This window comes from Centroberyx affinis, unplaced genomic scaffold (genome assembly GCF_046629955.1).
Source record: "Centroberyx affinis isolate AG114_WGS23_722 - 3 ecotype Tasmania unplaced genomic scaffold, CSIRO-AGI_Caff_v1 ptg001797l_1, whole genome shotgun sequence".
In the NCBI taxonomy this organism is placed as follows: domain Eukaryota; kingdom Metazoa; phylum Chordata; class Actinopteri; order Beryciformes; family Berycidae; genus Centroberyx; species Centroberyx affinis.
Window position 1 is genome coordinate 74596 of NW_027280187.1, and position 25405 is coordinate 100000.

At 43.1% G+C, this 25405-nt stretch overlaps 1 protein-coding gene across 1 annotated transcript in view; it reads left to right on the plus strand.

Moving 5' to 3' along the window:
- Nucleotides 1-1378: 1378 nt before the first annotated feature.
- Nucleotides 1379-25405, plus strand: part of ptprq (protein tyrosine phosphatase receptor type Q) — a 52568-nt gene continuing 28541 nt past the window's right edge. Inside the window, exons 1-30 of the mRNA XM_071529513.1 lie at nucleotides 1379-1425; nucleotides 1609-1694; nucleotides 2323-2634; nucleotides 2783-2911; nucleotides 3623-3769; nucleotides 5355-5457; nucleotides 5713-5807; nucleotides 6848-7047; nucleotides 7263-7491; nucleotides 8532-8678; nucleotides 13086-13168; nucleotides 14600-14672; nucleotides 15197-15285; nucleotides 15480-15605; nucleotides 16123-16267; nucleotides 16454-16738; nucleotides 16879-17096; nucleotides 17472-17652; nucleotides 17925-18317; nucleotides 18405-18716; nucleotides 19546-19839; nucleotides 19960-20247; nucleotides 21863-21993; nucleotides 22345-22474; nucleotides 22560-22713; nucleotides 22842-22948; nucleotides 23682-23779; nucleotides 24343-24511; nucleotides 24722-24982; nucleotides 25110-25270. Coding sequence (XP_071385614.1) covers nucleotides 1379-1425; nucleotides 1609-1694; nucleotides 2323-2634; nucleotides 2783-2911; nucleotides 3623-3769; nucleotides 5355-5457; nucleotides 5713-5807; nucleotides 6848-7047; nucleotides 7263-7491; nucleotides 8532-8678; nucleotides 13086-13168; nucleotides 14600-14672; nucleotides 15197-15285; nucleotides 15480-15605; nucleotides 16123-16267; nucleotides 16454-16738; nucleotides 16879-17096; nucleotides 17472-17652; nucleotides 17925-18317; nucleotides 18405-18716; nucleotides 19546-19839; nucleotides 19960-20247; nucleotides 21863-21993; nucleotides 22345-22474; nucleotides 22560-22713; nucleotides 22842-22948; nucleotides 23682-23779; nucleotides 24343-24511; nucleotides 24722-24982; nucleotides 25110-25270 — 5193 coding nt within the window. The remainder of the gene's footprint in view (nucleotides 1426-1608; nucleotides 1695-2322; nucleotides 2635-2782; nucleotides 2912-3622; nucleotides 3770-5354; nucleotides 5458-5712; nucleotides 5808-6847; nucleotides 7048-7262; nucleotides 7492-8531; nucleotides 8679-13085; nucleotides 13169-14599; nucleotides 14673-15196; nucleotides 15286-15479; nucleotides 15606-16122; nucleotides 16268-16453; nucleotides 16739-16878; nucleotides 17097-17471; nucleotides 17653-17924; nucleotides 18318-18404; nucleotides 18717-19545; nucleotides 19840-19959; nucleotides 20248-21862; nucleotides 21994-22344; nucleotides 22475-22559; nucleotides 22714-22841; nucleotides 22949-23681; nucleotides 23780-24342; nucleotides 24512-24721; nucleotides 24983-25109; nucleotides 25271-25405) is intronic.

Sequence of the window (25405 nt, forward strand, 5' to 3'; positions counted from 1 at the left end):
CATAAACTTTGGCACATCATTGGCATCGCAGTCTCAGAAGACCATAGATTTCTTGTGCCTGGGAGTTAGGTTTTAGCACAACGTCTGCTGTGACTGTGAAGTCCAATCCGTGAGAGGCAGACTCGGCCACAGATGTTACATGTGTAGCCCAGCCCCGATGATGTTGATGATGTGGTGGTATCCTGTTGTTGTTGCTTCCTCTTCGTCCTCTTTGCTTCTCGGTGTTGAGCCAAGGTGGTTTCGTATGTCAGCAGCCCACTGCGGAGTGCCTGCTGCCATTGAAGATGGTCCTGAGCGGCATCTTGCCAGGTGACAGGGTTGATGTTGAAGGACTTGAGGTCTTGCTTGCAGACATCCTTATAGCGTAGCTGTGGGCGACCAGTTGGCCTCTTGCCAGATGACAGTTCCGCGTGGAGAATGTCCTTCGGGATTCGTCCGTCGTCCATCCGCCAGACATGGCCCAGCCAGCGGAGACGTCGCTGCCTCAGAAGAGAGTACATACTGGGAAGCTGTGCTCTCTCCAGGACTGCTGTATCTGTGATCCTGTCCCTCCAGGTGATGCCCAGTATGCGCCTCAGGCAGCGCAGGTGGAAGTGTGCTGATGACACAGGCTCTGTACACCTGTACCTTCGTGTGGGCTGTGAGTTTGCCATTATCCCATACTCTAGCTGTAAGCTTCCCAAAAGTAGAGGCTGCTTTTCCGATGCAGCTGCTGAGTTCAGCGTCGAGTGACAGGTTGTTGGTGATGGTGGACCCAAGGTAAGTGAAAATGCTTCCAGCTTCCAGTGTGTAGTTGTTGATGGTGATGGAGGGGGGGTTTTCAGTGCCCTGTCCCATCGCCTTGGTTTTGTTCAGGCTGATGGTCAGGCTGAAGTCCTGGCATGCTTGGGTGAACCGGTCCATGAGGGTTTGCAGGTGCTCCTGGGAGTGTGCTGCCACTGCTGCATCATCAGCGAACAGCATGTCCCGCATGATGAGTGGTCTTACCTTTGTTTTGGCTTTCAGTCGAGCAAGGTTGAATAGTTTGCCGTCTGTCCTTGTGTGTAGGTAGACTCCCTCAGTTGATGTTCCGAAGGTTTGCCGCAGGAGGAGGGAAAAGAATATCCCAAACAAGGTGGGTGCCAACACACATCCCTGCTTGACACCACAACAGATTTTGAAGGGGTCTGAGGTGGACCCATCAAACTGGATGGTGCCTTTCATGTCGCTGTGGAAGGACTGGAGGAGGAGTTTTGGGGGGCAACCTATCCGTTCAACCATCTGGAAGAGGCCGCTCCTACTCACAATCTCAAAAGCTTTCGTGAGGTCAATGAAGGCCATGTAGAGTGGTTTTCTCTGCTCTCTGCACTTCTCCTGCAGCTGTCTCAGAGAGAAGATCATGTCCGTAGTAGATCTCCCTGCTCTGAACCCTGCCTGTGACTCTGGGTAAAGCTTCTCTGCAAGGACCTGGAGTCTGTTCAGTGCAACTATAGCAAAGAGTTTCAGTACAGTATATATATATATATACAGTACATACAGTATATATACAGTATGTTGTTTACATTTTGCTTAAGTATTCTCTGTCTCTGAATGATTGCTGCTTATACTGTATCTCTGCCTGTGCTCTAGCCACTCCACTCTCAGCCAAGCACCGGACCTCCAGAGCCCCCTGCTTCTCCCGCACAGCCAAGCCCAGCAGGGGCACACTGCCCTGGGCTCAGACCCCCACACACACACCTGGCCCCTTTCATCCACTCATCCATCTTATGGGCCTCTCAAGTGTCATCTCCCCTTTCCCCCTTATCTACACTCCCCTTTCTACTCTTGTGTACCATGATGCTTAGTGCCCTCTCTGCACACCTGGTCAGACTGAGTGACTAGCGGAGGGGCTGAGAGGATGAGCGCTAAACGTGGGTGTGTCAGGATGAGTATTTTCTGCTCAACCTCTTTCAGTCCAAAGGTTTTCGGTATTCCGAGTTTCCCCTCCTAAATGTCTCTGTGTTTCTTTGAATGGGCTGGTGACTTTATAGGATTTTGTTTCTCTGACTGTCTACTGTTCTATTACACTATCCTGGGTTTTCTGTGATGCTATAGAATTGTCACTCCATATCTTTCTAGCCTACTTGATGTGCTGCTTGTGACAAATGATGATAATGATTATGATGATTATGATGGCTGGTGCGCTGTTCATTTTCCCTCAAGTGTCAGAGTGTGTATGGTTGATTGATGGCCTAATTTACTGGCTTGCACCATAAAGCCAAATCCAAACGCTCACAGTTTTCAAGCAGAATTGTCAGTGGCACATAGCAATAGTAACACTGTTCCACCTTTCTCTCTCTTCAGTGCCCAATGACCGGGTCCACAACCTGACTGCTAAAATCTTCAGCTCCACGGCCATCGTCGTCAGCTGGGACCCTCCCCTGGAGCCAAATGGTCGTCCCTTCTACCTGCTCACCTTGCAGGAGGCCGGCATCCCCCCCAGCACTGGGCCTGCGGCTGCCAACACCACCATCAGCAAGACCACAACCGACACTGTCTTCCTCTTCACCAAACTCAGGAAGTATTTCCCCTATGTTCTCACTGTTACCCCGGCAACTGGTGCCGGTGCCGCCCACAATCATACCAGCACGATGCACCTGAGAACAGATGACGACTGTGAGTTGATGAACACCCACCAGCACAAACATACACTTATGGAGACGGGCTCTAAAAAGTCAACAAATCTCCCAGCCTGACTGTAGACGTCTGTTTGTTGTGAGTTCGCTCTCTGTCACTGATGTGTGTGTGTGTGTGTGTGCTGCAGCACCAGAGGGCCCTGCACAAAACTTCAATGTGTGGAATATCACATCTAAGTCCATCTCCATGTCCTGGGACCCTCCCACCGTCATCACAGGAAGATTCACTTACGTCATCTACCTCTATGGACCTACAGGTTATTCACAGTTTTTACAATACTAAGTTAACTTTATCAAAACTCTTCACACAGTTAGCACGACAGCACTCTATGTGGACCAAACAGTGGATGATATTTCATTGCTTTGACACAAAATGTATTCAATGACCACAGTTTTCAAAATTCTTGAATTCATTTCTCATTCAAATTCAACCACCAGCAAAACTGCATGTATCTATAGCCCATTTTGCAAATGTTAACATACTCTTTTTAAAATGTAAATTAAAGTTCAAAACCTAACATACAACATTCAAGTGGACAGCAATTTGCTAAATCACAAATATTATATTGAAATATCTGAAATATCTCAAATAGTGACAAACTGTTGATTGAAGTTATGTAAATGACACCAACCACAGCTGATTCCCATCTCATCTGAGACCTATCCAGACCTACCCAACTGTAAACTACATCAATTTCACTGTTTTACAGTACTGGAATTGGAATTTTTGTTTCCATGACTTTTCCTTTTGTTTATTTTATAATTACTGTATGTAAAAAAAAAAGCCTTTACTGCAGCATTTCTATGAAATTAACTGTTGTGCCAAGCTGCATGTTGGTGCAGAGACTTGTATGAAGAGTAACCAATAAAGTAAAAAACTGTAATAGTCATCCAGGCACACAAACACACAGAAACACACACTCAATTCACAATAATACTCACAATTTCTAACCATTTCTTTTGCCTAGGATATATGTATGAGCACAGCACAGCAGACATGCAGTTTGTCGTTACTGGTTTGAACCCCTACACAAGGTACACAGTGGCAATCCGAGCCAAATCCGCTGGTGAAGTGGGCCCAGAGGTGCAGGCTGATGTAGTCACACTTGCCGAAGGTAAGGAGGACGCTCATGAACAAATGCATACCACACATGACTTTACAGGAGACCTGGGGATTGTGGATCCTAAGGGATCAGGGATCCTGAAGGCTGTCTCCTGGGTAACTGCTAATGAGTAAGATTACACTAAAACTGGAACTTGAGACACAATCACTAATCCCTGAAATGCGTGTAGATGAGATGCTGTGGTCAGATCCAAATAGTACGCAGGATGCATTTGTATCTTAAACTGATCCAAGTTGTGATTGAAATAAAGTAGTTGTCTTTTATATATTTGCGTAGATATACGTTACTGTAACAGTCTTAGTAGTCGTGATGAGATATTCATAGTAGTGTTTTCTGTTGAGCACATCATTGTGTAGTTGGTTCCAAAACTTCCAATGAATAATACCCTTATTATAAATAACTGGCTGACTGACTGTAACCATGGAAATTGAGGAACTAATGACAGCCAACTATTTTGTCCTCAGAGTACATCTGCCAAAGTTTGGGGAGTTAGGTAATTTCCATTGGCTAACCGGCAGCAAGTTGGTTAAGGTTAGGGTTTAAGTTTAGGGTTGACCGGTACTTATAAGGACTACCGTAGTCAGTCAAGAGTAAAGAATTGTGAAATGTACTTTGATGTTATTGGATGACTCTTAACCTATAATGTGATGATTGGTTGATTCTTTGTGATCTGATGTGAAGGGGGAGAGAAAGAGAGGTATAAGAAAGGCTGCACACATCCAGTTCTTTTTAATTGCTTTTGAATCGGTTTTGGATTCACTCCTCCCTGACCCTTTTTGGTCTGTCAGAGTGAGACTGACTTTCTTTCTCTCTTTCCAAATTATTATTTTGTAACTTTTTAATTCCTGATTTGGTATATATATTGATTTACTGCTGGTGAAAATCTAAATAAATCTGCTTTCCTGCATCTACAGTAAATGTTCTCTAGTAGTTTATCCCCTAGATGAGGCGACTAGCTCATCAGTGGGGTTGTCATGCCTCTCCTTCGAGATGTAAAATCGACTTTTTCTGTCAGGTTCACAGACAAAGGTTCTAATTGGTTGTTCTGGACTTTCAAAATAACATTTCCTTAGCAGTAAAATTATACTTGCTGCTTTAACTTATTCCAGCAACCACACAACAGTTGTTGCATTTAGGGTTTTTTTAATTGAAGCGGTATCTTTACTAGGGCCAGTGAAGGTGCAGATATAGTGGCAGTTGAGAAGGCATCAAGATAGGAAACAGTTAGCTGCTGGACGAGTACCTCCCACCACTGGCCTAGGAATTTGAATTTTGCCCTGCTGGGATCGTAGGCAGGCTAAATGCTTCCCACCTTAGAGTGACGGTTGGTCTGGGGTTCTGTACAGGGCCTCCAAGTAACTTTGGGTTATTTGCATAACCACGGTTCTCTGATTAGCATGAGTGAGTGTCTCATATTGGGAACACCTCCTGCGTGACCTCATCAGAAGCTCTAATTACACTACGCCAGCCAGGATTGGCTGGGCCCAAAGACGTGTGTGTCATGGAGGCCCAACTCGCTGCTGCAAATATATCCTCTCCTCTCCTCTCCTCTCCTCTCCTCTACTCTCCTCTCCAGGTCCACCCTTAGACCTAGAAGGAGAGAGGGTTGGCTCTAATGGTCTTCTTATATCCTGGACCATGCCAGCTGATGCCAAAGGTGTTCTTGGCTATGTCATCAGGTAGTACTTTGTTGTGTAGTTACAAAACTGTGATGCAGGATTTGTGTCTGTCTCGTTTGTGTGGGCTGATGCAGGTTGTATGTGTCAATTCTTCCAATGACGTACAGTTTTGGACCGGAAATCTAATAGGATACAAAATGCGCTACGCCACGTGCCTTTACCTTCCCTCAGACTCCTTAATCCTGCCCCATACATAAATGTATCATGTGAGTCACTAGATGATCATCTTGGATACGATTTGATTTCTTCTTGTAGGTACAAGGAGGTGTGTCCCTACCCCGATCCTGGCTTCACACTGGTGACCAGATACCTGGACGTACCAGAGACCCTGCTCAATGGCCTCACCCCAGGTTCTACCTACAGCATTCAGGTAACAGGCACATACATATTCACATACACATATTCAGACATATACAGATACTGTACATCCTGCTGAGTCAGGAGGTGCTGGAGATTGCAAGAAGATCATCAATGCTAAAGTGAAAAACTCCACATATGTGTAGTTGTAACCACACACACAAAGCCCAGGACTATGGATTCAATACAAAAAAGGATCTGTATTGAAGATCATCATGAGCTTCGTGTTTCACATACTGTATTTTTGGATTGACTCCATAGTCCTGGGCCTGTTTGTAAATATAGATAGAACAGTAGTTTTGTATGCAATAAAATTAGTCTATTGTTTTTATTTGTTGTTTATGTTTTTGTACTATAAGTTTATTACATTGAAATAAAGAATTTGATGCATATTGATGCATATTTCTTGTGCTATGCAATAGAAGGTAATATTAAAATGTTACATTGAATTCTGCAATGTAAACCCATTGTAGGACATCATTTTTTTCACAAACTACTTACTCTTCAAAGATGTTGCTTAGTTTCCATAGTTATCAGGTGCTGCTTGGTTCCAAATAGCAAGGAAAATCTAAAATAAATAAAAATAAAATATATATATATATAAAAATGCACACAAAGTTAAAGTAGGGGTCTCAGGAGGATAAAGGGCAAATGGAAGATGAAGATAAATATATCAAGATGTAGTTTTGGTTTTGACATGAATTATTCTCTGTTTAAATTGATTCAGCATGTGCACAGCCATGTGCGTCAAGTGCAGGTTAATTCATCATTAAAAGTAATACCTACCAACCCCTGCCTTTCTCTCTCTCTCTCTCTCTCTCCCTTTCTCTCTCTCTCTCTCTCCAGGTAGCAGCAGAAACTCAAGGTGGCACTGGAGCATTCAGCCAACCTCTATACATCAAGACTGCTGAGGCCCGTGGGTATCCATGGAAATGCACACATGCATTCTGATCTCAAATTCTAAAATTACAATGGTGTGTGTTTGTGTGTGTGTTTGTGTCTGTACGTGTGTGTGTTCCATGCAATCCTCCAGCTCCTGGCCTGGTAACGAACCTGACAGCTTTTGCTGAGAACCACACCTTTGTAGTGCTCACTTGGTTCCTCCCACACCGCATCAATGGCCTCATCACTAAGTTTGCAGTCAAAGCTAAACACGCCCGTACGGGACAGACGGTCCGCATGCTGGAGATCAACGCTGAGGACATCATGACTGTAGCGCTACCACACTGCAACGTATTATACTCTCTTCCCTCTTCTTGACTGAACTGTTGTTGTGAAATGTTCTCTGTATATGTAATAATAATAACAATAATAATATATATTATTATTGTGATATTACTACTCCGAACACTTTTACTGTATATAAGGCTATAATGTGAATTGAATTTCTGGGCATTTATTTTCCCCCGTGTTTGTCCTACATGGTTCTGATTTGTGTATGTGTTTAGGACGCAGCAGATATCTTGTCCCGCGGGACACCCAGTCCCTCGGAGGTAACGGCATCTTCTCCCCCCATCACCCTCTCCGCCGTGCCCCCTGCAGCCTCCTGGAGTGTTCCCATATCAGTAGGAGTTGATCAGCTACGGCCTTTCTCAGCCTACCTCTTTGAAGTGTCTGCCTTCACCTCCGATGGAGAAGGTCAGATCGCTTCCACTATGGTCCGCATGCCAGAATCAGGTACATAAACTGCATGTAGAAATGTAGGGAAACAATGCCGTCGCTTTTGGTTGATTTTGGTCATGGTTTAAAAACAAATGTATGAACTAAAGAAGCTGCAGTTCTGTAATGTTTACAGTAAACACACTTGGTATCGCAGTATCTATGGTAGAGCAATAAACATGAGAACTCGTGTGTGTGTGTGTGTGTGTGTGTGTGCTGCAGCACCAGAGGGCCCTGCACAAAACTTCAATGTGTGGACTATCACATCTAAGTCCATCTCCATGTCCTGGGACCCTCCCACCGTCATCACAGGAAAATTCACTTACGTCATCTTACCTCTATGGACCTACAGGTTATTCACAGTTTTTACAATACTAAGTTAACTTTATCAAAACTCTTCACACAGTTAGCACAACAGCACTCTATGTGGACCAAACAGTGGATGATATTTCATTGCTTTGACACAAAATGTATTCAATGACCACAGTTTTCAAAATTCTTGAATTCATTTCTCATTCAAATTCAACCACCAGCAAAACTGCATGTATCTATAGCCCATTTTGCAAATGTTAACATACTCTTTTTAAAATGTAAATTAAAGTTCAAAACCTAACATACAACATTCAAGTGGACAGCATTTTGCTAAATTACAAATACTATATTGAAATATCTGAAATATCTCAAATAGTGACAAACTGTTGATTGAAGTTATGTAAATGACACCAACCACAGCTGATTCCCATCTCATCTGAGACCTACCCAGACCTACCCAACTGTAAACTACATCAATTTCACTGTTTCACAGTACTGGAATTTTTGTGTCCACAACTTTTCCTTTTGTTTATTTTATAATTACTGTATGTTAAAAAAAAAAGCCTTTACTGCAGCATTTCTATGAAATTAACTGTTGTGCCAAGCTGCATGTTGGTGCAGAGACTTGTATGAAGAGTAACCAATAAAGTAAAAAACTGTAATAGTCATCCAGGCACACAAACACACAGAAACACACACTCAATTCACAATAATACTCACAATTTCTAACCATTTCTTTTGCCTAGGATATATGTATGAGCACAGCACAGCAGACATGCAGTTTGTCGTTACTGGTTTGAACCCCTACACAAGGTACACAGTGGCAATCCGAGCCAAATCCGCTGGTGAAGTGGGCCCAGAGGTGCAGGCTGATGTAGTCACACTTGCCGAAGGTAAGGAGGACGCTCATGAACAAATGCATACCACACATGACTTTACAGGAGACCTGGGGATTGTGGATCCTAAGGGATCAGGGATCCTGAAGGCTGTCTCCTGGGTATATAAACTGCTAATGAGTAAGATTACACTAAAACTGGAACTTGAGACACAATCACTAATCCCTGAAATGCATGTATCAAATCCCTAAACCAAGTCTACACAAATACAACCACATTTTCTGCTTTTCTGCAATTCTAAATCACACTTTTTGCAAAACTCTACACACAGTTCTCTAAATTAGGCACTACATTGACAAAATAAAACCTCTTGTCTTCATTCGGAAAGCACTGCCATTCAAAATGTTACAGTTTTTTCTGAATGCTTAAACACTAACGGTGATTCTTGAAGCACTATCTCTGAAACCATTAACACTTGTAGCCAATGCATTTACCAAGTGTGCCAAACTGAATGCACGTTCTCTGCTTTACACTCAGTTTGTAATTTTATAACACACTTTTTGCAAAATTGTAAACACAACTCACTGCTTTACACTCAGTTTGCAATTTACTGTAATACATAACACACTTCTAGCAACACTGTAAACTTATGGCCAGACCCACAAAGAAGGCGAGATTTAGCCAAATTTTTTTCTGTTCTTTTTTTTTCTAGCACAAATGTTTTTGTTTTCTTCTACTGTGCTTTTGTTGTTTGAGGAGTGTTACTGTAGAACATTCTGAGAAAAAAAAAACGTTTTCCCCTTATTTGTATTGATAGTGTGTTATGTTCAGAATACACATCCATACTTTACACATTTGGATACCTGTGTGTATGTGTGTTTACTGCATGTATGACAAAACTTTATTGCAAACTGCTATGCCCTGCACACAGAAAAAGCAAAAGCCACAAGTGTTTTTCTTTTATACTATCAGTGCGTAGTTGGTGCTTCGTGTGCTTATTCAAATGATGGTTTGTGTGTACTGTATTGACGCAAAAACACAATTTTTTTTAAAAAGTTTGAAGAGTTTTGCAAGAAATGTTTGCTTTTGCAAGAGATGTATAATGTTTTGCTGGTTTGGTGTAAGGTTTTGTGGTTAGTGTGTAGAGTTTTGCAAAAATAGCCTATAGTTTCAAAGATAGTGCCTAAGCAATCAGAAAAAACTGTAATCTTCATTTACCAGTTGGCTTTAGCACTTAAAAAAAAGGCCACAGGCGAGCTCTCCTGTTTTTGAGAACAATGGAAGCCAATGTTGCAGTCTATGTGAACATTGCTTGTGATGTAGATGAGATGCTGGGGTCAGATCCAAATAGTACGCAGGATGCATTTGTATCTTAAACTTATCCAAGTTTTGATTGAAATAAAGTAGTTGTGTTTTATATATTTGCGTAGATATACGTTACTGTAACAGTCTTAGTAGTACTGATGAGATATTCATAGTAGTGTTTTCTGTTGAGCACATCATTGTGTAGTTGGTTGTTAGAAAGATGTATTCATATGATGGTTGTGTGTCATTTTGATGCAAAATTCAATTTTGAGAGACGATAGTTTTGAATGCAGTGTTTCGTTTTGCAAGAGATTTGTGGAGTTTTGCATTTTCTGTTAGTGTTTTTGTGTTTCGAGTTTTGAGGAAATGAGCCTTAGTTTCAGAAAATGTGTGTAAACTACTGTGAAAAACTGTAAGTAAATGTTGAGTAAATCATAATGTGTAATCAAGTTGGAATAAAATCATAGAGTTGTGATTATGAATGATGACTTGTTATTGTGAATCAGTGTTGAGAGTAAAGCCAGTGGGTCAAACAAGGACAGTAGAAAATTCCAATGAATAATACCCTTATTATAAATAACTGGCTGACTGACTGTAACCATGGAAATTGAGGAACTAATGACAGCCAACTATTTTGTCCTCAGAGTACATCTGCCAAAGTTTGGGGAGTTAGGTAATTTCCATTGGCTAACCGGCAGCAAGTTGGTTAAGGTTAGGGTTTAAGTTTAGGGCTGACCGGTACTTATAAGGACTACCGTAGTCAGTCAAGAGTTAAGAATTGTGAAATGTACTTTGATGTTATTGGATGACTCTTAACCTATAATGTGATGATTGGTTGATTCTTTGTGATCTGATGTGAAGGGGGAGAGAAAGAAAGGTATAAGAAAGGCTGCACACATCCAGTTCTTTTTAATTGCTTTTGAATCGGTTTTGGATTCACTCCTCCCTGACCCTTTTTGGTCTGTCAGAGTGAGACTGGGTGGGAAAAACTTTCTTTCTCTCTTTCAAAATTATTATTTTGTAACTTTTTAATTCCTGATTTGGTATATATATTGATTTACTGCTGGTGAAAATCTAAATAAATCTGCTTTCCTGCATCTACAGTAAATGTTCTCTAGTAGTTTATCCCCTAGATGAGGCAACTAGCTCATCATTGGGTTTGTCATGCCTCTCCTTCGAGATGTAAAATCGACTTTTTCTGTCAGGTTCACAGACGAAGGTTCTAATTGGTTGTTCTGGACTTTCAAAATAACATTTCCTTAGCAGTAAAATTATACTTGCTGCTTTAACTTATTCCAGCAACCACACAACAGTTGTTGCATTTAGGGGGTTGTTAATTGAAGCGGTATCTTTACTAGGGCCAGTGAAGGTGCAGATATAGTGGCAGTTGGGAAGGCATCAAGATAGGAAACAGTTGCTGCTGGACGAGTACCTCCCACCACTGGCCTAAGAATTTGAATCTTGCCCTGCTGGGATCGTAGGCAGGCTAAATGCTTCCCACCTTAGAGTGACGGTTGGTCTGGGGTTCTGTACAGGGCCTCCAAGTAACTTTGGGTTATTTGCATAACCACGGTTCTCTAATTAGCATGAGTGAGTGTCTCATATTGGGAACACCTCCTGCGTGACCTCATCAGAAGCTCTAATTACACTACGCCAGCCAGGATTGGCTGGGCCCAAAGACGTGTGTGTCAGGGAGGCCCAACTCGCTGCTGCAAATATATCCTGAAGTGGGACCCCCCCTGAAAAGAGCCCATGAGGTGCAGAGACCTCTGGTAGAATCCAATGGGAAAGTTGCTGCTTAGAGACAGGCTTCTGCAGGGCCCGGGCTCCTGGGAAGAGAATGGAGGAGGATAAAAGGACACCAAATCAATTGGGGAGCAGGATCCCAAGACCTTGGCCATAAAAGCCGGGTTAGGCTGTAAGCTAACCCTCACATTCCCTGGGGCAAACTTAGTGCAAACCTAATGCACAGAAAGAGCATGAATTTCACCTAGTCGGCCAGAGTAACAGTACAGTTTTTAAGGACTTCAAATCAACATCCAGTGGCTCAAAATGTTAGACAGAGTGGGCATCTAGCACATCCTGGGTCCCAGGATGGGGCCAGTGGCTTGAAAATCGGTAGCTTATGTGCGCCCTTCCATAAAGTGACACAGTAGGGGGTGCTGCCACACATTCTTCCTTCAAAACCAACATGACAAGCTGAAATAGCTGCAAGTTACACCTTAACAGTGGAAAAAGCCTTGCCTCTTTCAATTAAGTTCTGCAAGAAAGCCAGGATCACTGCCTCAGGACACTGAAAAGAGATTTCTTGCAACTCAATATACCATTTTTCACATACATTGATGTTCATAAAGGGCCCTCGTCATTGGGGCCCTAGCACTCTGAATGGTATCAGCTACATTCTGGGGAAGCTCCACTGCTTTCAAATTGAACCACTCACGGGCCAAGCCTAGAGATGAGAATCAGGCCCTTCTCCCATACTTTGGCCAGGGTTGGGAAATCAGAGCAACTGGGGGAAATGCATATAAGAGGACACAAGGCCACTCGTGAGCCAGTGCGTCTATCCCCAATGGTGTAGGGAGAAAAACAGTGGACCCTGAGTGTTCTCCCAAGTTGCATGAAGGTCCACAGTCGGTTGAGTAGTAAACTAGACTCACCACCCCCAGGTGGAGTTTCAACTTTGCATAAAGTGGATTTCCTCTGGACAGAAGATGCACCCAGCAATACATTATTCCCGGCACATGAGCAGCCTTCAGTGACTGAAAATGCCTGCTGCTCCAGACAATAGGTCTGTGTGCCAGTGTGTGTGTAACTGAAGGGACCTCAACCCCCCCTCTCTGTTGCCACCACAGACAGGAGGTGGCAACAGACAGGTATTGTCTGTCCGGACCAACACATGATGCCCCTTTAGGAAAAGGGGGAAGTGTTTTACTGTCAGATGAACAGCCAACAACTCCAGACAATTTATGTTGGAAAAATGCACGCGAGGGCCCCAGACCCCATTCACTACTCTCCCATCGAGGGTGTCCCCCCAGCCTGCCAAGGATGTGTCCGTTGTGACCACTTTCCTGGCCAAGACGATGCCCATAGACACAGTCTGAATTCCTCCAGTGACACAGAGCTGCTGTGCACTCCACTGACTCTCTTACTTTGCGACAGCCATGGTGGTGTGGATCCACCAAACCAAACTTCACGAGATGGAGATTGCGCACTGCCGCACACGCAAACCTTGTGCAGCCACGGTAACCTCGCGAGGTTTGGTGATGCGGAAGCTAAATACAATGCAGAAATATTTGATTTGCATTAAATAATGGATAAAATTGTTGTTTTTTTTCACTCACAGAGTGATCGTATGGTGTCAGAAGGCTTGGAACTTGGATTATGCTTCACGAGCTGTACGGAGTAATTTTATGGTTATTTTTTGTTATTTTTGGAACTCTTACAGGGTAAAGTTTAGGTCAGTAGCCAATAGGAGAGCTGGATCTCTGGCTTGACAACTGCGCCCCCCGTCACCCAGCTGTCAATCAAAGAGTGTGAGAGAGAGAAAGAGAGAGATTTGATATGGGAAGGGGGGCATCTGTACTATAGTTTTACAGCACTGACCATGAGTCGTAGTTGTAACTGAGAGACATAAAACATAACAGAGAGACACAAGCGGGAGATTGTTTTCAACTAGTTATGTCTTTATTGTCTTTCAGACCTGCTGTGCCAACCCAGTCAGCTTGCTAGTGCTTTTGACTGATGCTAGGATGCCATTAGCCTACTGTCCTACTGTATATGAACAATTTATATCACTTTGTTACAGCAGTTGAGGCCATTGTTGCATTTTTATACCCGCAGTTGCCTTCAAACATATGCATTTTGGTTTGTCCTAGCAGAACAAATATAGCTTTAAATACAATTTTTATGTAATGCTTTGTTCACTTAGGGGAGATTAATCAGTTATTAATTTGTGATCATTGCCCATTTTGCAGTATCTGTATTTTGAAATAGAATAGGTGAATAAAAGATTGAACCGTGTCTTTCTTTGTCTGAAGATTGTAAGACTCCATGTTCTACAGTGACGGACTGCAGCAGTTTAATATGCTGCTGAGCTTCAGTTCACACTATGGAAGGACAACACTGTATCTGGCCCCATGACCAGCAATGTCTCCTTCACACACCCTCCTCCAATTTCTTTTTTTCTCCAACACAAACACACACACACACACACACACACACACACACACAACTGATTCAGCATCTCTAGTGCTGACATGTGTTTGTGTTTCACTGCTACAAGGTTATTGCTGTGTGGGAGTCACCTCTTCATAACAGAACCCCTTGCTGCAGTCGGCTCTGTCTGTCAATCATTTCTCCCTTTCACATTCCTTACATTCCACATGGCCCAGTGGCTCCACCACACCCCACTTCCAATCCACACCACACTCTCACCACACACACACACACACACACACACACACACACACCACTCAACTTTAATCAACAATTTGGAGCACACACTCATCACAGAGGGGTAGATGAGCACATTAAAGCAAGATCTGAGATGTGTTTGCTGTTACTGCTGGCTATCTGTTAAGTAGAGGCGTGGAGCTAGTGGCTTTGCCAACAGAGCACATCTCAATTTCTCAGAGCTTCGGTCTCATCTCTTATCCCTCTCCTCTCCCCTTCAGTATGCCCCTCATCCCCAGTCTCCCCACCTCTCCTCTCCTCAGGAGCCCAGCTTTGGAGTGGCTGTGTGCCCAGGTTGCCATGGTGACTTGCTCTTATCCCAACAAAGAGCCAGAATAAATTGGGTTGGACGCATACGTGCACAATCTCTCTCTCTCTCTCTCTCTCTCTCTCTCTCTCTCTCTCTCCCTACACACGTAAACAGTCTGCGCCTCCACATAAGGCTCTGCTTCTCGGGAAAGTGCCACTGAACGTTGACTGAGCGCGCGCTAAATTCAAAGTCCAGGTTCTGCGTAAAAGTGGAGTTCTTTTTTTTTCTCAGAGATTACCACTCATGTTAAGATTGAAGATGGATAGGCACGGTGAATTTTAGGTTCGCAAAGTAATCAAAAATAGCTATTCAGCTGTGAGGTTTTTTTTTTTTGTTTTTTTTTATCCTATATGATGTCCTGAAAAATCGTACGTTTGTCAAACTCGTCAGCGCTGCAAATGAATGAGGACTTTTCACAATCGATTTTCACGCGCAGCTGTTGCCTTACACCCAATACACAGTCATGATTAGTTGTCTCTTTTCCATGGAAGTGACCGTATTTATCCAGTTTGGCCTGTGTCTTTGGTGAGATGGAGTGACCCCGCATTTCCTATGGGTGGAACAGCGCGTCTGTGGTTACTTGCGGGTTTGTGTCAGGTAAGATACAGAATTTTCATTCCTCCGTAAAGTAGTTGAATTTCTAATTGGCACACCTTTACCTGTCCCTCTCATTCTTCATTTATCTTGTCAGGTGCACAAAGGAAATCATGCTATTGTTTCTGTGGCTTTAGAAACCGTGCTGTTTATTCCTCTATTCACCAGACACCTACTTTTCCGTCCCTTTTCCTCAGGTGGTCTTTCTGACCTGTGAACAACGTTCAGACCCTGTTGTGGTTGAAGTTGTGTTTCAGCCCTTCCCCGCCAATCATGATCCAGAGGGCTACACCGTCACCTGCAAGACTGCAAGCAACCATATGGTCAGAATACAGCCTACACAGCACCTACAAGAGGATGATGGCAGAGAGGCAATATTCTGGTCCCAACATGATTCGTGTAGTTATTGAGAGAGTCTGTTTTATTTAGTTTGAGAGCTAAATACTGGTGATGGAACAATATATCGAAATTCAATATTTCACAGTACAAGAAGACAATACTATCGTGGGGCAGAAAAATGAATTGCAATATCAGCTCCATTTTATTCTGCTGTAGTAATCACAAATGGGATGGCTTGCCCATAACAATTTCACAAGCTCTCCATCGAAATTATATTATTTGCACTTTGTAGTGACATTTTCAAATTGCTGTTTACATTCTAGCAAGCCAAAGCCATTGCTAGAAAGATTTGCGGCTCATAAATAAACATAATTCTGCACAGTCATATTTTGTTGTCATTGAACTTTTATTTATTACATCTTATGGTGGTTGTATTGAAACGTGAACTCGATATTGCGTACCGAATGGTATCGTGATATAGGCATATCGTCCTATCTGCAGGTGTTAGTGGATCCCATTGATCACTCAGCATGCTCTCCTGACTGCAAGATGTTGCTGCGATTGGTTGAGGACCCAGGAGGATATAACATCACACTGAGAGCTGATAGAAGTGATACCACACTGGAGGCAAAGACCTTTCACTTTAGTGAGTCTGTGACCTCTGACCCTGAATACCTCAGTCCCTGTGGTGAAAAATGACAAGGAAAAATTACACATTTGATGAGGGTGTTTCAAACTGAGTTTTGAAGGTTGATACATTGGTTAATGATGTTAACTCCTCTCCTCTCCTCTCCTCTTCTCTTCTCTCCTCTCTTTCTGTACTTGTGTCCAGTTCCAGTCTCCCTCTCCTCCCTCCATGTATACAGCACAACCACCACTGCTCTCCTCACCTGGAAACTTAAGAGAGGACAACGTCTTTCCACACTCCATCTATACAACACTCACACACAATCTGTCTCACACATCTTCCACATAGACTCATCAGAGAGACAGTCCCAGTACACAGTGAAAGGTCTTCAGCCTGGCACTCGCTTCAAGGCCAAAATTGTGGTGACCACATTCCTCACCCATCTTAATATGATCTTGAAACAGCAACTCAGCATTGGCATGGAAACAGGTACAAGACACACACATTCACACACAAACACACATACTTCAACAACACTAACTGACCACAAGTTGGCCATCCGCTTTAAAACTGACTGACTGTAAGCGGCCTGGAATCAGCTGTGAGTTGATAACAATTTCTGTCTCCAGCTCAGTGCCCCATTGGCTGGTTGGCCAACCAGAGAAGCTGCTACACTGTGAGGAGGAGAGGCTTGGCCTGGAGCGATGCCCAGCACAGCTGCAGAGACCTAGCAGCTGGAACTCACCTCGCTGACCTGAAAACCCAGGAAGATCTCCTCTTTATGTCTTCTCACCTGCTCACGCACAACACCCTGCTGCTGCTATGGACCGGACTCAATGACCAGCAGGTAGCCTTAAAACACACATAATCCTTAAACCTGCAAACAAGTACTGAAATAGTCGGAAATCTCCCTCATTACAGCATAATAAACCTTCCAGGAATCTGGACTTGATTTGAGACAAGGCCAAAGTCAGGTGTGTAATGGTAATCCATCACTGAAGTCCTGATGAGCAGTAGTGGAGTTTATTTGGAAAGAGATGTGCTTGCAGTGTAGTTTACTTTCTAAACAGGAAAAGCTCCAAGGCAGCAGTTACTCCTTAGAGAGGTTTGCTTTTTTATGCTTTAAATCTGATGACTGTGCAGCAGAGCTGATGGTGTTTCTTGTATATACAGTGCATATGTGTGCACATACTCATAATCTCCCTCCTCTGTCATTCCACAGGACGAGGGCCAACCTCGCTGGTCTGATGGCTCAGCCTATAACCTGACCAACTCTGTGACATCATTACTGCCAGCCAATCAGACAGACTGTTTTGCCCTTCAGAGGAATGCCACAGGACTAGGATACTTTCTCATGCCATTCTTCTGTAACATCCCCTTACCCTTCATCTGCCAATTCCAGAGTAAATAACTACTGCAATGCACCTTTATTAACCCAAACCACCTCATTTAAGAACTTGTTGTGAGCAGTTATCCTTAAAATACCAGTTGTTAAACCAGAAAATGGTTTGTACAATTTTTTAAAAACATCTTTCTTTTTTCTAATTTGGCCATGTCACTTTGTTTTCATGTCTGCAGCAACAACCCATGCAAAACACTTTCTTAACATTTGGGAGCATTTGTTTCTTTGTCAGGTTTTTTCTGATGTTACTTCCCTTCTCTCTCTCTGCCACAGCTCCTCCAGTCCCTGCTTTTTTCTCCTTTGACCTGGTTCAGGTGACGGAGCAAGAGGTGGAACTTTGCTGGAGTGACCTCTCACCCCTGAACTCACTTGACCGTTCTACCTCTCAGATCTACCTCCAGTACCAACAGGAGGCAAAGGGCAAGTCGGGACAAAGAGAAGAGGATAGAAGCAGGAGGAGGAATGGGAAAATAATTAGTGAGGGCGAAAAGGGGACGCAGAGCCACAGCAGGGTCGACAGAATTGTGCATGTCCCCGTCTCCCTCTCGTCCAGAGGGGTGACTGTGGCCGGTCTGTCCCCAGGGAGTATCTACTCTTTCACCCTTCGAGCCTCTCACCCTTCTGGTTCCTCCTGGAGCCTGGGACAAACACGGACTGCATATACTAGTGAGTCACACACAGAGCAAAATAATACTCTCCATCTTCTGCTAACAAATGTAATTTACATGTACATTTACATTCTCTTTCTCACAGGACCTCTTCCACCGCAGAATATCACTGTTGGCCTCATTACAGTCAGTGAGATTAGTGTTCATTGGATGCTCCCAGACTCCCAGTATGTGATTGGATGGACCTTTGTTGTACACTACATGGATATGACTTCAAGACAAGAGAGGATAGCTGGAATGGCCAACATCTCCACATCATCTGGGACTGGTGGATTGCAGTCATACACTGCTGTGATTGGAGGGTTGGAGTCTTACAGGAAGTACAGAGTTGGAGTTTACACGGTCACCCAGCATGGGGTTGAGAGCTGTGGACAGGCACCTCTGACTGTGCAAACTGGTAAGCCAGTAATGTTAGCATTTAGTTTAAAGTCTGTCTGTGAGAGTGTATGCTTTTGCTAATTGTTTCTATTTATTAAGTTGTCTTTAAAGTAAAAGTTAAAATTAACCTCTATTTACCAAAATGTGTCCTATGGCTGGTTGTTGCATGTATGTCAATGATGGCAAATATACCATTGAATACTGTCAAATAGTATTTTCAAATAATTCATATGGTTTCTTTTAAATTGCTTGGAATACTAGAGGGTCGGGGTTTGCCACACAGGGCAACACACAGGGCAAACAAGTGCCAGAAAATGTAGACAGTCACAGCAAAGTCAAGTTACAATACTTTTCTGGAATGGACAAACTTATATGACACTGTGATTGGGGTTAAGTCCACCCAACTGGCATTTCAAGTAGGGCTGCATGATCATGGCTATAATGATGATCCTGATTATTTTGCTAGATATTGTAATCCCAATTATTAAATACACGATTATTAGTCTCCATTATTTGGAGAACAGATGTTTTCTTTTGCATCTTCAGCATCTTGACTATTGTCAATACAACAAGCAGAAATGAAAGGAAATTATGCTTTAGGCATTTAGCTGACTTAATCCTGTCATCCAGAGTGACTTAAAGCGGTTGAATAACATTAAATGTTTCAATAATGTTGAATTTACAATTAATAGTAGTTGAAACTAAAATCATGATATACAGTTATACATGTTTAATTATGTAGCGCTTACTCCAAGTAAGTTAAAACAAATGGCAGGATATAATTTGCAAGTGCTATTCGACCCAGGTTGGCTGCCCACTGATGACGCTCTACTCTTTGCATCTCTCAGCGGTGAGTGCTCCTAGTGGTCTGGTGGTGTGGAGCGTGGGGGGAAACCTGACCGCCTGCTGGGCCAGTCCACCTGATGACCCTCCAGATGGTTATTATATCACATCCCACCCTCTCAGAAACCCCAGCCCAACTGCAATGTGGATAAACCAGTCCAGTCCCAGTGCACTCTGGGTAAATGAGTCTGTCTGTGTTGTTCTGGGCGCGCTCACTCCAGGCCAGACCTACGAAGTAGGAGTGAGCTCACTGAGGGCAAAAGACAAGAGCCAGAGGACCAGCATCGTACACACCACAGGTAGGAGAGACGGGCATATGGCCTTTGGCAATGTCGTGGTCATTCCTTTTACCATGCTAACCGTTTTTTAATAAAATAGTCTGTTTTGTTTTCTCCCTCTGTATGTGTGTCTGTCTGCAGACCCATGGCCAGTACAAGTAGCAATCCCTCTTTCAGTGGGCACAAGCTCTGCGCAACTGTATATCCAGCGTCCACAGCTAGGTCTGGTTGATGGGGTGAAGGTGTGTGTGTGTCAGGGAGTGTGTGACGATGTGTGTGAGTACATGTGTGACTGGCACTCCCTCTCTACCGGCACTCACATGGTAACCCTTAACAACCTGAGTCCAGGATCAGAATACCAACTCAGGGTGTACAGCACCAGCCGAGAACAGACAGGACCCCCCTACTACGCCCACCCCATTAGAACAAGTGAGTTGCCTGTGCTAATGAGTTGCTTCTGTACACACACACATACACACGCACACGCCAGCCACATCGCTAATGACAACACACGGCACACACATAGCAAACGTCAGACTTCTGATTTCCAGGCATCAGTGCAACAGCATAAGCATTAGGGCTGTTAGTGCCTGTCATGTCCGCTTCAATGAACTCGTAGCATTGAGGGTCAATTTACATCCTCCCTCTTAGCCATATCATCTGTAAACACAATATTTCTTTCCATTGCTATGGCAATGACACGTATATACGTTATATCTTCCTCTTGAAACCCAGTCACTCGAATGGCTTAGCTGCTCTCAAGGAATGCCTCAGTGCTCAGCGAGTGATAAAGTGCTTGACGTCACAAAATATTTTGCAGGTAAATGAAAACAAATCAGCAGCATCATTATCGGAACAGGTCATTTGTGCGTTTTTCTCCTCACATTTTAGACTACTGTAACTCTCTTCATTCTGGCATCAATTAAACACATTTCCATATTGTTCAAAATGTAGTTTGTTTAACTGGTACAAACAGACAAAATTATATCACTCAGATTTTTGGCATCTCTACACTGGTTACCTGCTAGGTTTAGAATTAATATTAAGATTTTACTGATCACTTTTAAATCACAGTTAGGTCTGGCTCCAAGCTATACTGCAGACCTTTTAAGCCCTTATGAGCCAGTGCGCATCTTCAGATACTCAGCTAGGTACCTTCTGGCCATTCCAAAATCTAAGCATAAATAATAATAAATTAAAGGTGACTGGGCTTTTTCCATCAAGGCCCCTAGACTTTGGAACCACCCGCCTGAAGAGCTTAGCGAGGATGAGACGATGTATCTAAATTCAATATAGCAATATGAAAATGTGACAATACTTATTGTGGGGCAGAAAAATGAATTGAAATATTAGCTATATTTTATTCTGCTGTAGTAATCACAAATGAGATGGTTTGCCCTTCACAGTTTCACAAGCTTTCCATCAAAATTTTATTATTTTCACTTTGTAATGACATTTTTAAATTGGTGTTTACATACTAGTAAGACAATGCCATAGCTAGAAGGATTTGTGGCTCAGAAATAAACATAATTCTGCACAGTCAGACTTTGTTGGCATTTAACTTTTATTTATTACATCGTATTGTGGTTGTATCGAATCGTGAACCCCATATCGCGTATTGCAGTGTATCGTGAGATAAGCATATCGTCCCATCCCTAGGGCTGAGACTTGCAGAATCAGTGTCATCATCATCAGTTCTGCAGACATTTAGACTTGCTTTTATATGACATCTTTTATCCTGTTGGGGTTTTTTTTAACTATAATTTTCCAGTGTTCCTTCTTGTTTTATTATTTTATTAGTTTGATGTTTACTTTTATTTGATTGTTAAATCACTTTGTAAACTCTGACAAATAAAGTTTATTATTATTATTATTATTATTATATATTTTAATAATTTATTCAGTACTATATATCTATAACTGTAAATCAGGCATCATGGTATGATCACAAAGTCTGTAAAAATCCCTAAACCAAGGCTAATTAGTACCTTCAACGTATTTGTTACTTACAGTATGTGATGTGTGATATGGTTTCTGATTGTAGGCCTGGCCCCTCCTAGCAAAGTGAGGGAGGGTGTGGTGACAGATTCCTCCATAGAGCTGCGTTGGGATCCAGCACAAGGACAGGCTCACAGCTACGAGGTCATGTGCTTCGACTGTGACCGTTCACTCATGGTAACTTAAAAATTCAAGGTTAGAGAAGCAGGCTTGTTGAAGTTTTTATTCAAATCCCCAGACCAACTGGGCAGGGGAAGTAAATGCGAAGGGTTCCCACCTGCAAAAATGACTACTGAATTGCACTAAGGCACTTAATCACCAGCTGCTCCAGTGGAGATTCCTGGTGACCAATAGTTAATAAAAACTATGTTTTTACATCATCATGTGTGAGTTTATGCATTGTAACCCTCCCTCTCCCTGTAACTAATTCTGCTGGTTGTTGCTGTAAGAATTATAATAAGGTTCTTAGTCAGTTTTCCTGGTTAAGTTAAGAAATGTTTTCTTGTTTGTATGTGTGGTGTGCTACAGGTGCAGAAGGTGTTCACTCAGAGCGCAGTGTTTTCTAGTCTGAGTCCAGGCAGACTCTATCACTTTGCAGTACGAACAGAGAAGGAATCCTTCACAGATAGCCCCCCTGTCACTGTCAACATCACTGCAGGTAAACACATACACACACACACGCACATACACACTCCTCCACCTTTCTTCTCTAATTGGTAAGTGTGGTATTTTGTATGTGTCAGCTCCTAGTCCAGTGGAGGTGTCGATCTTCAATAAAACAACATCATCCATTGGCATCAGATGGAGCACGGTCAGGGGAGTCGTTAGCGGATTCATCCTGTCAATCAAAAACAGAACCTCCAATCAAAAGCTGAACCTCTCCCCTCAAGATCCCAGGTTGGCCTCACTTTCATCAACCAGCAATGATGACTCAGTCCTTATTAACAACATTGATACTGTCTTATTACACTGATTACTCATTTGTGCTTAGAAACGCTGACTGGATGAGCTGTGTGTGTCTACAGATCTTACACTTTTGAAGGCCTTGCTCCTGGAAGCCAATACACTATTGAAATGATTAGCACCAGTGGAGAGAAGAGGAGTAAACCTGCTACTATTATCCTTCATACCAGTGAGTTAAAGAGCTTGCATACAGTACGTGTGTGTGTGTGTGTGTGTGTGAGAGAGAGAGAGAGAGAGAGAGAGAGGGAGAGAGAGGGAGGGAGAGAGAGAGATTTGTTTTACCAAGTTAATGTAGCTGTAAATTGTAAATTATTATTATGTGAGGGGGGGAGGGGTGTGGCATGTAATAAAAAAAAACAAAAAACAAAAACATTTTATCACAAGATTTTCATAAGGAGTGCAGGTTCAAGGGTAAAACCATGAAAGGTCCAGCCAAACAGGAAATTATGTTTATGTGTATTTGGTTTCAGTCTTGGCTTACTGACAACAATTTATTACATTATTGTGTCAGAGTAGGATAGCCTGAAATAAAACTTTTTAAAAAATCAAGAGTTGCATAAGGAGTGCAAGCTCAAGGCTAAACCATGAAGGGATCAGCCAAACAGGAAATTATGTTTATGTGTCTTTGCCTCAGCCTTTTTTACTGATAATGCTGTCTAATGTAACTGATTACACCATGATTTTACACACAGCAAGTGTTTACCACAGAAGCTATTCACTGTAGATCATTTAGTCAAGATCTCAGTACTCTGCCTTCTCCACTATCTCCCCCTGGTGGTTCAAACTAAAGTGAATAAAAAGTTCACTTCACACCTGTATTCAAATGCATATTACCCAGAATGACTGATGATGATAACGTGTCAGTACGTAGTATTACACGCTAATTGGCGTTTTGTGTCCAGTCCCAGAGGAGCCACAGGAATTGGTCCTTGCAGAGCAGGTTGTGACGTCTGTATTTGTCAGCTGGAGATCACCACCGGGACAGGTGGAGGGGTATAAGGTAGGATATCTACATTAGGCAATCCGTTTGCTTGCTCAATATATGGAACAATCAAAGAAGCAGAGGTTGCCAGTTCAGGCATATCAGTTTACTGTAGTAACTACCAGACAGATGGACTGATGACATGTATGTTCATGTCGTCTGTCTCATGCACACACATGCAAACACACACATTACTCAAAATGAGTTTTTTCGAGGAGGAAGCAGGCTCTTGAGTCGGGTTTCACATTCACCTGTGGACTCCCAATGGACACACTCACCTGTTGGTTGCCTAGCAACTGTTGTCGGCACAGCACAGCTTCGGTTACCAGCCCTTTAAAGATGTATGACCACCTTAGAGCCATGGCCAGGAAGAATGACCAAGCACTCTACATGCACGCACGTGCAAACCCACGCTAACTGTAAAAAATAAACTGAATGAGAGAAATTTGTAGATGCACAGCAATGCAAAATAGATTAATCTTTTCAGTGATAGTAGTTATACTTGGAGTTGTGTTTTTGAAGCTCTGCAAAGGCCTCTAAAGATTTATCTATGCTTGATGGCATGTTCCTGTTCTTCTCAGCTGGTGTTTGGCCTGCTATCGGTGGACAGGAGGTCATGGCATGAGGTGCTTGTCCAGAGTACAAGTTATGAGATCAATGATTTGATTCCCGGATCAGACTATGGCATCAGCATCCACAGCATGCTGGGTTCAGACATCAGTCAAGCAGTCCACAGAGAGTTCAACACACGTAAGACACACACACACACACACACACACACACACAGGCCTCCTGTACGGTCCTTCACCCGCACCCACAGGCACTGGCCTATCATGAAAGAGAAAGTTGTTTTTAATTGGTGCTTTCTTAGTCACAACATAGTTTCCTCATAATAAAATATAAAAAGAAATTGCTTAATTGTGGCTTAAATAATAAAATTTCTTGTGTTGTGTTTTCTAGGACCAGCGGGATTATGTGCCCTTCATCTGCTCGGCGTGAACTCTTCCTCTGCCACTGTGAGCTGGGACAGTGCGCTTGGCGAGTTTGACTTCCACAGAGTCACTGTGGCCAACGCCTCGGTCACACACACACTCACTGTACCCAAGGAGGAGCGGCTTGCCATGGTTACAGGGCTGGTGGCCGGCTGCAGCTACAACGTGAGCGCTGAGAGAGTGAGAGGAGTGTTGGCGGGGAGCGCTGCCTTTCTGACTGTAACCACAGGTAGAGGATAGTACAAGGGCTGCACCGGTCAACACCCCATTATGTCGCCCTGCTTGCCTCTTCATTGAATTACAGAAACCTTCTCCACCTCTCTTACTCTATTTCTCCCTTTCGTGTCCTTCATGAGTGCCAACTCGTGTACGGGGCGTGTGTGTAGTGAATGTGTCTGCACGTGCATTCTCGCTACGTTGGGAGCAGTTGGAAGGGTGTGTGGATCAGTACCAAGTGAGCCTGCTGCCTAACCAGGGAGAAGTCACAGTGCACCCCACACGTGATGGATACATTCAGGTACACACATTTACAGACCATCCTCAGTCAAACGCTCACTACCCATCTTCAGTAACAAGTGAATGAATTTACATACTTTTTAACCTAATAAACTCATCACGGACACTTGGACAACAAGAAACTGACAGGATTTGT